Source organism: Pocillopora damicornis, chromosome 2 (genome assembly GCF_964200805.1).
Source record: "Pocillopora damicornis chromosome 2, jaPocDami1.2, whole genome shotgun sequence".
NCBI lineage: Eukaryota > Metazoa > Cnidaria > Anthozoa > Scleractinia > Pocilloporidae > Pocillopora > Pocillopora damicornis.
Genome location: NC_142671.1, coordinates 18,181,779 through 18,195,762, shown reverse-complemented (window position 1 = coordinate 18,195,762; position 13,984 = coordinate 18,181,779). Strand labels below are relative to the sequence as shown.

Sequence of the window (13,984 nt, the reverse complement as noted above, 5' to 3'; positions counted from 1 at the left end):
ACGTAGCAAAATGGGCTGCGTTGACGATAACATCGAGTGATTAGGTGGTTCAAATTTTATTGAGCAATTACAGTTGTAAAAAACTTAAAATTTCATTTAAAAATCTGAAAATACCGGTTAGAGGTCCTGCCTCGTTCCTGCCGAAATAATTTTCTGTACATTCAAAAATACTTCAAGAACCTCAGTAGCTGATGGCCTCTCTTCTGAATCTTCTTGTTTACAAGACTCATGAATCCCTATCAGAAGGCGTCTGACATAGTTACTATTATGAACTCGGCCTAGCAGTTTGTCAACAACATTGGGTATTCTCCAGATGTCAATCTTTTCATCATAGGGAGGCATTTCTTCATCATCAAAAGGGCGTGAGTAAGGCCACAACTGTTCAGGGGCTACAAAATCACCATACAGTTCTCTGTGACCACACTTGATCAGTTCACCTTCATCTGCTTTTACTTCTGGTAAAGCATCAAGATCATTGATGACAAGATGAAAATCATTTGTTATCAGGTACTGTGACAATGTCTTGGTTATGTCATTTGAATCACACATGACCCGCACACCAAGAGGACTGTTATGAAGAAATTGGAGGATTTTAACATAGTCTATGCCTAGTTGAAATCTTGTTTCTAGAGTGTTGAAGTGACCAAGTTCTGGTCTCTCCAGGAGTTCATCAAGTGTGTCTGCTGAGCCATGCTTGTAATATCCTGTTACCATCTGATAATAATAAACACAAGGGCTTCAGATATCACTGCATCAACATCCAAACACTGGTTACATGAACATAAATGAACAAAAAGTAATAATATTCATTTTCCAATCCTTGTGGAGGACTCAGATTTTTTCTTTGTCTCACCCTCTCGAAAAACTAACACAAACAGAGCTGAAACAATTTCCCATCTCCCTATATATCATGAAAGCATCACAAATAAAGCATTATTTTCAAGTACATATAACAATATTCCAGACCAGATAATAAGTTTTGGAGAATTTTATGGTTCCTAGCATCATTTTGATCATGGTACTGTATCTCTCCACAACCCTTCCTCCACCCTGAGAATATGTTGTACAAAACTAAATTGTGTGAGTGTGTTTTCTGTTGCATTCCAGATTTAAAAAGAAGGGTGGGGAGGGGTGGTGCTATTTAAGAGATAAAAAAATTATTTATGATCAAAAGAAGTTCCATAAAATGCAACATTGATGATGTCACCGATTACGTGGAGAAAGGTCATACCTGGTTATACAGGTGAAAGGACAAAATTGCATGTAACCCCAACTTCATTATGTATACAGTTAGAGAAAATAAAAAAAGCCAAATTAAGAGTATACCTACGGAACTAACACTTCATTTTAAAATACAACAGGCTGAACGGAAATCGTTCAATTCTTCACAAATTGTTTACAAATATTTAAAATGATTTGGTCTATTTTTTCCGAGGTTTTACCTCTAATTCTGACGGAATTTAACAATTTTATCACTTTTTCACTGATAGAAGTGTAAATAAAGGAATTTTTTTCAAACACATCGTTGTAAACAGTCAAGGCATATCATAGCCATGTGATTAAGTCACCTCAAAGATAAAGTTAAGAAAGTCTCCTAACCCGGGAGTTAATGGACAAAATTGACAAAATTCACCTCTAGACTGTCATTATAGCAAATGCCAATGAGCTGTACTACAAATTCACTCCTTTGAAGGCCTTCCACCATATGCATTCCATGTAGGCAATCTTCGTAATAAAGGTCACTCGCGCATTTACTATACACCACATCATACCCCTGCCAATCCGCCAAATAGACTTCTTTGACCGCATTCAAATGACCTGGAATACCAATTCTGCGTCTAGTCCTCACGTCAAGAGCGATACTGGTACAATCTAACCATTGTAAACACGCAATCCAACCTCGAAAACTAAAATGGCCGCGCGGGCAACGAACGCAAGTTTCGTCAACTACCTGAAAATTAGACGGGCACTCTGGTTTTCCGTTATTTCTTTCAGCACCGCTTTGCCTTCCTTTGTGATGATCGTTTCTTTTGGTTGCTTTTCGTCCAGAAAATAATAAATAATAGGTTAATAACAGAAGAGGAAGAGGAATGAAGTAAATTTTCCAATTGACCGCCATCTTTGTTTTGTGATGTCGTAGCCTGGGTTCTACTAGTGTCCAGTTGATCCGTGAAAGTCCGAGAGAAATCTGGGTTTAGATTTGGGCGCCATTTTTTGAACGAACGTTTGTTTTCACGTTGTCAATTTCAATCACTTCAGGTCTTCCCTTGTACATTTCCATCATGCCTTCACGGTATGATAGCGTGAGAAGTGTTTTTGAACAAGCTCAGCGTAGTTTTCAACAGCACAAGCTGTTAGCGGATTTGAAAAAGCTCCACGACAAGTCCTCTCCTGATAAATTTCTGGAAAGTTTCTTGTTACATTTGAAACATGCGATGGTTGTTTTTAATAGAGAACCTGCTGTTGAAAGAGTCATCGAGTTCGTGGCCAAGTATGCAACGCTAAAAGATCATCGTACCTCTCAAACTGAACAGGTATAACATATATGTGTCGAAAAATTTGGAAAGGGAAATACATCTGAGTGAATCCTGAGAGGACACGAGGAAGCATGGGGATTGCAAGATTTTATAAATACATTTGCTTGTGTATATATTATGTATCTAAAATATTTGTATTATGCCACTTTCTCTATTAGTTTTAAAGTACTACTCGAGTCAAAATGTTTTGATTTGAACGTAGACTTATGCCATGAACACCAAGTGAAGACAAAGTAATTCGTTATGATCCCTTGAAGCTGGCACGAGAGGTTGCTGTTTCTCGGATTATGTTTAATTTAGTTCTTTTCTTTTTAATTAATGAACACCATGACATGTTCATAATTGTAACCTTTGGTGATGATGGTGAATAGAGAATGGAACAGGTGGGCAGGAGGAAATTCAGTTTCCTATTAATACAGTGGAGTTGAGGTCGATCTTGACCCCAAATCTTTGCAATGTATTTGGAGTCTCCTGAAATGACATCTGGGGTTTCTCTCTGATAAAGTTTCTTGTCTAAACAAATAGGATGGCCATAGAAGTGATGGGGAGGAGGATGATTACAGCAATGTTTTCCTTGACTCCGTCTTCACTTTCTTGATGGACTCGCATGATGCTAAAGACAAAGCTGTAAGATTCCGTGTCTGTCAGCTAATCAACAAGCTCTTGAATAACATGGGTGATGATGCTGTTATTGATGACGATCTGGCAGAGAAGATATTTGAGAGCATGTTGATACGGCTCCACGACAAGTTTCCTGCTGTGAGAGTGCAAGCTGTTGCAGCTATTTCCAGGCTCCAGGACCCCTCAGATCCTGAGTGCATTGTAATATCCACATACTTAAAACTCATGTCAAATGACTCCAGTGTTGAAGTGCGCAGAGCTGTGCTCCTGAATGTTGCTCTTACTTCTCAGACATTGGAGGGAATAATAGGTAAATCTTTATAGTCATGAAATCCAAGAAAAAATGTTATTTTCCACTTTCTGAATGAAATAACTGCAAAATGTTTTTTTCACAAGCCTCTAAGGCAAGAGCATGGGTCACTTGTATGACTCAGATGATAGCAATTACCCTTATGTTAGTATAATTGCATAAATCTCTGAAATTCCAGGAGTATTGCTATTTCTAGTTATTATGCCTGAAAAGTATTCTTTAATGGTCAGCTTGACTAGGATGTTAATGGTGTGTCAAAAAATATTTTGTATTTGGCATTTTGAATTAAAATAAGCATTATCTACCAGTGCCTTGTCATCTTTTCTGCAGGAAGAACCCAAGATTTGACAGAATCAGTACGAAAGTTAGCTTATCGTATCCTAGCAGAGAAGGTGAACATAAAATCATTTACAATTGCCCAGCGTGTGCAACTGCTTTCCAATGGCTTGCATGACAGATCAGAGGCCATTAAGGAAGTTTGTACAAAGGAGCTTCTTGGACAGTGGTTGAACAATTTTGATGGGGATGTGGTCAAACTTCTGAAATGCTTAGATGTTGATGGATGCACAGAGGTTGCAGAACTGGCTTTTAAGACATTGCTGAATGGTATGTATATATACATATACATATACTTTGTCCTGCACTGATTTTATTTGGGTTTCATTTGTACCCTACCACTGAGATAGGTACACAGATGTAGAATTTGAAATTATTATATTTTACTTATTGTAGGATTACCAAAGGAAGACCTTCAAGGTTACATTGATTCTTTAAAGAAAGGACAACAAGAAGAAGGCCCTGCAAAAATTAGCTATGAAAATCTAGATGCTGAGACAGCACTTTATTGGAGATGTCTTGGAGAACATTTGAAGTTCATGGGGGTGAATGGTGAAGCACTTTTGGATGAACTTCTACCTGAAGTATCAGTATTTTGCAAATATATTCAAGGGTATGAATATCTTGATCTTGGAAAATAAAACTAATGCATTATGATGTGCAATATTGTTTTCTCAAGTTGCACAGAAATCTTTCTACTTTTTTTAGTGTTATTGTTGTTTAATTTGTGGGCTTTTTGGAAACACAATGGTTCAGCAATACATGTAAGTATATTGGACTCTTGGGCAAGACCTATATTTTTAGGTTTGAACTTGGGCCTGGTCACTTTCCTGTGTTGTTGAAAGAAAACCCTCTCGGTGTCTTTCCCCACAAAGGAGGGAATAAATGGGTATCAGAAATTGTCAAGGAAATACCTATGCTCTAAGTCTTGCATCCCATTCAAGGACATTGGCAATGTTCTTAGTGGCTATATGGTATAAAGAAACCAGAACATGCTTGCGGACACACCTTTAAGACTAAACACTGAAGTATCATTCTGTATTGACAGGTATGTTGACAACTGTTTGTCCAGAATATCTTCAGAAGAGTCTTATCATTCAGGAAGTCAACAGAACTTTATCACCAGGCAGCTTTTGATTCTTGTGGGAGTAATGGACCTCTCTGATGAAGTTGGAAGGTATATATATAGTAAAGTAAAAATATCAAATAAAGCTATGATCCATGCAGATAAGCTGCAATTTTAGCAATTGCAGAGAAGAAGCCTAAAAATTAATTCAGTTTTTAACAAGAAGGGAACAGCTGTTTTGTCTCCTGTAGCTGTTTGCTTTAACCCTTGAACTAGTAGGAGTGACTGTGTCCTAATTTCTCCATACAGTATCACCCTTGAATAAACTATAAAGGTCACAAGAATAATAGAAATAATCACCAATTTATGAAGTTTCCTCTTGCCAAAAAAATTCTCTGGCTTATTGTCATTAAAATAGAAAATGTGGTGATATTAGAGTGTGGAGAATGTGATTATTTGTGTTAGGTTGTAAAGGGCTAAACAAATAATGTCATTGATGAAGAAGTAAATGTCCTTGTTCCCTATCTCTTTGTGAGAGATTGATTTCCCAATCATGCCCTTAAGTAGGTTTTTTTAGTTCCATTATGATATCTATTTGTCTTCATCAACATGCAAGGTAAATTCTGGATTTAATTCCTGGTCGGCACCAACTACTGTTGTCAGAGCCAAATCACATTTCCCAGAAGGTTTTTAGATATTTCCTGATCAAATGAATGCACCTTGTTTTTCGCATCTGTGGATTCTTGCATGTAGCAGCTCTTGTCCTTGCTTTGGTTGTTATTTAAAAGTTTTGTACATATTTTTGCAGAAAGAATCTTTGCCAGATGATCCATGACTTGTTGGTACACATGGAGATCCAAGAGTCATTGGTGGATGTCCTACATGACAGATATGTAGGTGTTCAACCAGAAGAAAGCAGTAGAATCCAGGAGCTTGTTGAGATTATTGCTGATGTTCGACAACCTATTGTGATGATTGAGACTCCTCAAAACAAGGAAGAAAAACGAGTATGGGAACTTAAGGTAATAGTACATCCAACAGGACTGCTGGGGTAGTACATATAGGATACTCTTAAACATCTGTTTACAGGATCCTTGAAATACAAACATGGCTGTATCAAATCAAGATCTCAGTGTTCAGTTGTAGGCTTTCCCTTTGTTTTCCCTCTGTGCCAAGGTGTAGAAGTTTTTGGCAGACTGAAAAATTAAAGGGAAGGGGAGGCATGGTGGTGATCAGACATGGTGTGCCTTGGAGTTTTAAGATAATGACAGTTTGCTAATGCTTCACTGGATTGTAACCATACTTTTAGGTTGCTGGAATCAGTGTTAAACTTAACCAGTACCGTGATGAAATGGAACAGTGCGTGACAAACCAGGATTTTGCTAAGGCAGCTGAACTCAAACAGCAAATTACAGATCTGGAAGAACAGAAAGAAATACTTGATTCACAAGAGAACTCCTTTTCCCAGACTATTAGGGAAGAAAAGGTAATCTTAATCTGAAAGGTATCTTGATAGATGTACATGTATTGTTTAGAATGGATGCGTGAGGGAGTGGTGGGGTGGGGTGGGTGTATATCATTTTCCAGTAGATTTTAAAATTGTCTCATAACCCACACCTCCCTACTACCTGCAGTGGCGTGCATTTAATGCAAAATCAATAGATTACCCACAGGTAAATGGCCGGAAATTACAGCACTACAAAATATGATTTCAACACAGCTTTAGCAGGAGGACAGTCACCAGGCAGACCATTTTTGCTTCTGACTCTCCTGTTACTGAACTTGTCATCCCTGGAGGTCTCAGCCTTCTGAACCCCACCTCTTAAACTGCTGCCCTTCAGGCTCATAGACTAGGGCTCAGAACAACGGCTGGTCAATGGACAATGTCAGGTCAAATAAAGGTTTTGTCTGGTAAACCCTTTGTTGGCCAGACACTTTGTCCAGTTGCTTACTGATGTAAATAAGAATTTTATTCCAAGGGAAGGTCAGAGTCTAAGTGTGGCTGTATCACTTTTCATGCATTGAGTTTGAGGCTGCATGTACAATAAAAGAGTGGTAAATACACTAATTTTATAAGGGAGGGTGGGGTGGAATCTATTTAGATTTGACTTAAAGGACATTGGGTTGTGTCCAAGTAAAAAAGAGGTGTGACTACACAACTTGACTGTTACCAAACAGGAAATTATTTTAAGCACTGCAGACCCTATTCAAACTCAATAGATGCAACACAAAATTATTGACAAAATTGTTGACTTGCATTACTGTGATTTCCAACAACAAAGAAGATTGCAACTTTAGTTTATATAAATGTACAGCTGCTCAGCAGTGAATGTTATAGAATTGCAATTTTCTTTTCATCTGCAAGGATGATCCTGATACGTTATTGAAGTGTTTAACCATTGCATCTGAGATGCTGCAGGGTGTGGCAACAAGTGGACTGAATCCAACACTAACCACTTTGGTTCAAACTCTGGTAATTTGCACACCTTTCTTTAACTGAATTGTTTCTAAGTGCTCTTAGTCTCAACTTATTCAACAGCCAGTTTCATATAGGATAAATCTAGTGCCACACTAAGGCATGAAATACAGTAAGGTCAGTTCTACCAGTTGAGGAATTTGAAATACAAAGTAATTGCTACCCTAACCTTCCAGCAATTGATGGTTGACAGGTGGTTGTTTGGTAATTTGATGTCTTTGATGTGTCGCTTAAGAGTGAGTGAGTTCTCTTAAGCTTTATTTTTTTGCAATAATTATTGTATACCAAATCAAAGGGACCCCTTACTTTTATAAATGACTAGTCCTGGACTATAGAACCTTTTCCAGGTTGTGCAACAAAATTTCCATATATTTTTTAGGGGCTGTTCTTAAAAAAATTATGTAGAACTGACTCAGTCCTTTCGTTTTCCTACAGATTCTGCCTGGTGTTCAGAATGAAGATCCCTTAGTGCGTAACATGGCTGTCAAATGCTTGGGTTTGTGTGCCCTCCTTTCTTGTGAATTTGCCCGCACACATCTTGTACTTTTTCTTCAGGTAACAATTTCTTTACAAGATATCATTCCTGCAGTTCACTTACCAAAATAATAACATGACTGCTGAACATCATTGATTTTATATCAGGTGGCCCAACTAGACCAAGAGCTTGTTCGCACAACTGCCCTCCAGGTTGTTTTTGATCTTCTTCTAAAGTTTGGTCTTGAGGCTTTCAAAGTCAATGCTTCAGTCCATGAGGAGGGGGATGACCCCCCTTCCTCTGACTCAGAACAGGACAAATCAGATAATGAAAATGATGAAAGTGAAGGAGGTGAAGATGTCACAGAAAAGAATGATGATGAAGATGTGGAAGAGACCGAGGCTCGAGATACGGACACAGCTGCAAGTGTGCTTACAATACTTACTGGAATTCTAGAAAGCGAGGTTAATTTTCCCATTCTTTACACTGTAGTTTTTTGTTTAAAGAGATCCAGTTTTAATCTTCACTTATTTGTCTATGGGTTTTCAGTTCTCTCATCTCTGGTTATCTCTTTCCCCAGCAAGCACAATCACATATTTGATCTACATGTATATTGTATTTCTTAAATTTATTTATCCATTCCAAAAAATAATGTTATAATTTTAGAGCAATGACCTTAGGAATGTGGCTGCTGAAGGATTGGCCAAGTTGTTGCTCTCAGGTCGTGTTTTGAGTGCCAAACTTTTTTCACGACTTCTGTTGCTGTGGTACAACCCCACCACTGAGGATGATGTAAACCTGCGGCACTGCTTGGGTGTCTTTTTCCCAGTTTTTGCCTTTGCTTCACGGTAAGTCAAGGTGCTTAATTTTCTAAAGAAATTTGCATCTCATTTTTAGAGTGGTAGGATATTTTGAACAAGCTTGTAGCTTGCTGCTTGCTGCTGGCTTTGTTAGCCAAAAGGCTTTGCAATGCAAACTAAAGAAAAAAAGCAAATTTTTATGCCAATTTCAATTGTTGCAAAGTATAACCTCAGAGACTACAATAATTATTACAGATAATGCTAACTATGCCTTATCCAGGCTATTACCTTCATAACACTTAGGCAGTGTTTTCCTTTCCAGGCAGTAACCAGTAAAATTTACTACCTGTAGTACCTCTTATTACTGCCTAAAAGTGCTTGGAATTCTTGAAAATTCAACAGATAAAAGGATTGCTCTGCCAGTTTTAATTTTTTTGTATTGTACGTAAATAAGGGAGAACACTGCATAGGCACATCCACTCATAAACTGTATGTGACCAGTTAATAACTCGAATATCAAAAATAGAGGGTTTGGTTGACTTCATTACTCATATAGTCTGACTTTTTTTTTTTTTGTTCAGCATGAATCAGGAGCTGATTGAAGAGGCATTCTTTCCCACACTGAAGACATTATTTAGTGCCCCTATGTCATCTCCTCTGGCATCAGTTAACATCAATAATGTGGCAGAGTTGCTGGTGGATTTAACAAATGGAAAATACTTGGAAAAGAAAGAAAAATCACATGTTGATGCCAATGAGGTACAAAAAAATTGTTTTTTTTATTCACTGACTATAAGTAGTTTCTTCCTCACTATTTGAGCCCCAGCAGAACCATAGATTGTATGACAACAAACATTTTGGACTGAGAGTTATGCTAACATCTAAGCTTTGTGACCAGCTTTAATGAGACTAGACTCAATGTAGATGAAACAAGACCCATTGGAGTGAGGCAAAAGGCTTAATGGAGTTAACAACAAAGAGCATCAGCATTTTCTAGAAGTCAGCAGTGCATGCATTCTTGCATGTGCTTTGAGTGTGAACTTGCAGCATTGTGAGGAGTGGCAGTTCATCATCCAGGCAATGTTCTCCATCCCTTCTCTTCCTCTTTCCACTGTTTATTCAATGTAATGATGGCATGTTTCCCTTTCCTGTCCTAAACGTTATGGAAATAATCAATACTAGATCCTTCTAATAAGGCTAGATTTAATCAATGCTCACTGACAGAAATATAAATGATTTACTTGAGACATGTCCTGCCACTGAGGCATTTAGCTGGTGAGGTTAGCTAGGGAATTGAATACGTATCTTTAAATTTTTAGAGTTTGTATGGTTTTTAGTCGATCATAACATACACTTTTAGCTCTTGTCAGCCATGGGAGAAGTCTCCATCTAGTATCTGGCTGCCAATAATGGAAGCTCCTGGATGTTTCAGGCACCCAACCTTGACTTAGCAATGTAGTTGTTAACATTCTGTTGTAGGAAAGTACCCACAGGAGCATAGGTTAACAGGAAAGCTCACTTGAAGCAAATTTCTTTCTGTCCAATCTGAAATTTAAAAGTTGTACTGACTCTTTTGTAACCTTGCATGTGTATAATTTGCGAGTCACAGGTCTAGCTCAAGCTGATCTGTGAGCCATAGTTGCGCAACAGTGAAGTGACAATCAATTTATGGCCGGGCAACACTCCTCTTACATTTGGCCAGTAGTTGGTCAGTTAGTGACAGATAATCTACCCATATAAAAAGCCATCATTGACTGAGAAATAGATCTACTATTGAACAATAATTATATTCTCAATGACAGTAGATCAATAGATGGAGTAGGAAATTGGTGAGAAACTTCATCAAGGAATAGTACTGTTGCCTTCATGTATATGATATTTTCTTTTTCTTGATGTAGGCATACAGCATTCATGCTTCTCTCAGCATTGCAATTGCTAATGAGATTTTGTCTTGTCCTGATGCTCCCGGTGTGCGAGTTCTGTGCAAGGTACTGACTATGATGGACTTGACTGGCTGTACACAGTCCACAGTCAAGGAAATTAAAGTCCTTACAGGAAGGCTGATGGAGGTAAACATGATGTGTGTATCTTTGTATTTGTGAATGTGCAATCATGTTCAGCCCACAATTTTTTTACTGGTGTCACAAAAACTTAACTCTACTGATGTAACACCCTGGTATTCTCAGCTAGCAGATTGTCTCAATTACAATACAAGCTGTCATGTTAAGATTTTAAAATGCACTCTTCATGTAGCCAGGCTTTACAGAATAAGTTGGGCTACTTAAGGAGAAAAGTGGTTTCAGTTTCCTTTTAAGGGACTATTGGTGATCTGGTAATCAGTTTTTTTTTTCAACATTAGAGAGGTACGAGTTCAAGATCTGATTGTTAATTCTTCCCTCTAGATGAATTACATTTCCATGTAAATTAGTTATGAGAATTTGGTGTTAGATCAAGATAACAACATCTAAAAAAATTTTGAGTATTCTCATGGCCTGTTTGCTGTAGGGATATTATAAGGAGAAGTACAATGTCAATCTCTTCTGGGAGGTAATGGGTTTAAGAGGTCTCATCTAAATACATTCACAATTTTAGTGTAATGTAAATTTTAGTTTTGTATTTATTGTAGTGTCTCACAGTCTTCCTGACAAGACAGACTATACCTCTCAAGCCTTGATACCTGTTTGTATGCATGTGTTAATTCAGAACATTTAGATTCCTTTTCCCAGTATTTTAAATGCTGCTCATTATTTTTATCTATTTTCCAGGAAATTGAAGAGAATATGTCCCTGAAATCATTGAGCAAGTTAAATAAAATGCTGGAAACTCTCACAGATAAGGAGATTGGTGAGAATAAACCTGGACTTAAAACAGGAGCTATCTCTAGTTTGGATGGCTGCATGGATGAATAAGTTTTGTTTCTGAATCCCATGAATTTTCTTTGGCGTCTACATGTAAATGACTCTAAACACATTGAATTATTATAGCTTATTATTAATACAAGATTTATCCATAGATTTAATTGTCAATAGACAAAAAGAGCAAAAGAAGATTATCTAATAATGCTAATTTCCATGTGTATTGGTAAACTGACAAGTTGGTGATGTGCATAGACAAGATGAGAACAAAAACTAGCTGGTAATATATCTTACATGACATCAAAATAATTTTCCTCTCTGATTTACAAGGAAGTGCATGGCATTTGCCAAAAGGAACTGATAGTCACATATTTAGCATTTAAAGACTTAATTGGGGTCCTGCTAGCTTAAAAATGGAAATCATCTGGTTATAGATAGTGTCTCACAGACTGAATTAGACAATGGCAATCAGGAAAATGCAGAGAAAACAGAGGAACCCAATGAAGGTACTATTTATGAGAAAGCTACTGTTGATGACATAGACACTTGGCAAAGATTAGAGGAAAATACCTGTGTACCTCAAGAACAAGCAGAATGTAACACAGAGGATACAGACACCATGGGTGGTAGGTTTTGACATAATCTGAAAAACTAATTTTTTGTTCATTTTTCTTTGCCAAGCTTGGTTAGAATTATTTTAAACAAGGGCGGTTAGAATTATTTTAAACAAGGGCTTGGAATCTTTAATCTTGCAAGCACTGTGTCCCAGTTCTTGTCATATCTTTCCCAAATCAGTTTGAAGTTCTCTCTATCAATCCTCTCATCCATATCACACCAATTTCTCATATTTGCAGACAAAAACTCTGAAGTCCTGAATGAAAACCAAGCTGACAACAAACCAAAAGAAATTAAATCAAGAAGAAAGAGTAAGAAGCAAGTAGGGTCAAAGTCAGTTGCCAGGGATAAAGAGCTTAGGTATGAAAAGCAGTGATATGATGGGTCCCTAGCACTGGGTGAAAACACTCTTAATAAATGGGTCGCTTTTACAACAATTCAACTTTCACACTTTCACAGCTTGGTTAATAAGGTAAATAATCAAACTGAATGTGTTAAACAGGCATTTTTCAAAAATTAAATTATTTTATAGTTTTTTTCTGAGCTAACAAATTTTGTAATTTCAAATGCATTTGCTTTTTTCAGTACCAATGTTTCTGCTACTTCTTAAATTGGAAGATTTTTTAACTCCTTCATTAGAGACAGACCAAAAAAAAACCAATTAGACTTCTCAATTTCCTAAACATTTTGTTACCCATTTTAAAAACAGCCCTGTTGCTTTGGGTGAGGAAACACCAGCTCGGCAAACAAGATCAAGCAGGTATGGCATAGAATGTTTTTTTATCCACAGAAATTCACTTGAGAAACATTTACTTTGTAATTTAGACAGTTGTAAAACATAATAGTAATGGGTGGTAAAATGTGAAATATATGATCAAGTTGTTTTGTTCTGATGTCTCACTTTCTTTCTTGTGTAGAAAAAGCAAGACAAATGTTAATAAAATGGTCAAGTCTGTGATAGATTCAGAGGACAATGACAGCAATGGAAAAGAAAATGTTTCAAGCAATGATGCTGATGATGTGTTCCTCAAATGATTCACTCACTTTGCATGTGCTGTGTCAACATTTCACATTAGTTTAACTTGCATTTCTTCATAGCACTTTAGGAACCTGTTGTTCATAGTTAATAAGTCTAATAGCAGTTGCTGGTTTTTTAAATGTCATGGTTAAATGATCTAAACATGTACAATGGTAAATCTTAAAAGTTCTGTATAATACCATTAGTGGTAAAAAGGGCAACTTGTTCTCCCTTGTTGCAATACAAACAATTTTGGTGTCTACTTTTGTTGAAAGAATTGTTGCTGAAATGGTGGATTTTGTCTCATGTAGATGACTGTTCAAGTGTATGTAATGGTATCTGTAAAATTATAATATTATAGAGACTTTTCAGAAATGCTGTAAAACTGGATATATTGTTGTCTTCTAGATTTGGTTTGATATTTCTTTTGTCAATAAAATAAGATTACTGTCTATTTGTCACAGTGGGAGACAAAACAATGTTTTGTTTCAAGACCTTTGTTATAGAACCCTTCAGAAATAGAATTCTACCCAATCTCTCTCAATTAGTATGTGCACTACAATTGGTCAATAAGGCAAGCTGCACTATGCCGCACAGCTGCTTAATTCAAAAGTTTGTTTTAATTGAAATCTTTTCCCTTTACTTGGACCCAGTGATGTAATAAAATACCTTTCAAACCTTGTTTCATACTTTTAGTTACAGACCCTTTTTGTTTTCTTTAATTTGGAATTGTGGCCTGGGCTTCAGTGCTTGGGCTCTAAATCCAAGCAGAAAAGAATGTGACTGTAACTTACAGCACAGACTTCAAACTTGGTTAGTATGAGGTTTGTGCATGAGCCTGCCCACATGCCTCAGGAAAGTTAAAAATTTGAACC

General features: G+C 37.0%; 2 protein-coding genes across 3 annotated transcripts; one reads left to right on the top strand and one right to left on the bottom strand.

The window, feature by feature from the left end:
• Positions 1 to 40: 40 nt before the first annotated feature.
• Positions 41 to 2,136, bottom strand: LOC113681644 (protein O-mannose kinase). Its single transcript, XM_027198752.2, has 2 exons — positions 1,634 to 2,136; positions 41 to 714 (listed from the first exon to the last, which is right to left on the bottom strand). Exons 1-2 carry the CDS (start codon positions 2,117 to 2,119, stop codon positions 118 to 120), a joined length of 1,083 nt encoding a protein of 360 aa, XP_027054553.2. The 5' UTR covers positions 2,120 to 2,136; the 3' UTR covers positions 41 to 117.
• Positions 2,137 to 2,179: 43 nt separating this feature from the next.
• On the top strand, positions 2,180 to 13,561 carry LOC113681642 (condensin complex subunit 3). Of its 2 annotated transcripts, none has more exons than XM_089196087.1 (18): positions 2,180 to 2,534; positions 3,063 to 3,468; positions 3,799 to 4,074; positions 4,201 to 4,417; positions 4,853 to 4,981; positions 5,679 to 5,892; positions 6,180 to 6,356; positions 7,236 to 7,343; positions 7,782 to 7,901; positions 7,989 to 8,285; positions 8,488 to 8,669; positions 9,203 to 9,380; positions 10,520 to 10,690; positions 11,387 to 11,465; positions 11,911 to 11,982; positions 12,331 to 12,451; positions 12,801 to 12,851; positions 13,009 to 13,561. In XM_089196087.1, the coding sequence occupies exons 1-18, from the start codon at positions 2,283 to 2,285 to the stop codon at positions 13,124 to 13,126; spliced, it is 3,168 nt and encodes a 1,055-aa protein (XP_089052213.1). In that variant the 5' UTR covers positions 2,180 to 2,282; the 3' UTR covers positions 13,127 to 13,561. The 2 variants fall into 2 exon arrangements, with proteins under 2 accessions (XP_089052213.1, XP_027054548.2); XM_027198747.2 differs by having other exon boundaries at positions 11,911 to 12,102.
• Positions 13,562 to 13,984: the final 423 nt, after the last annotated feature.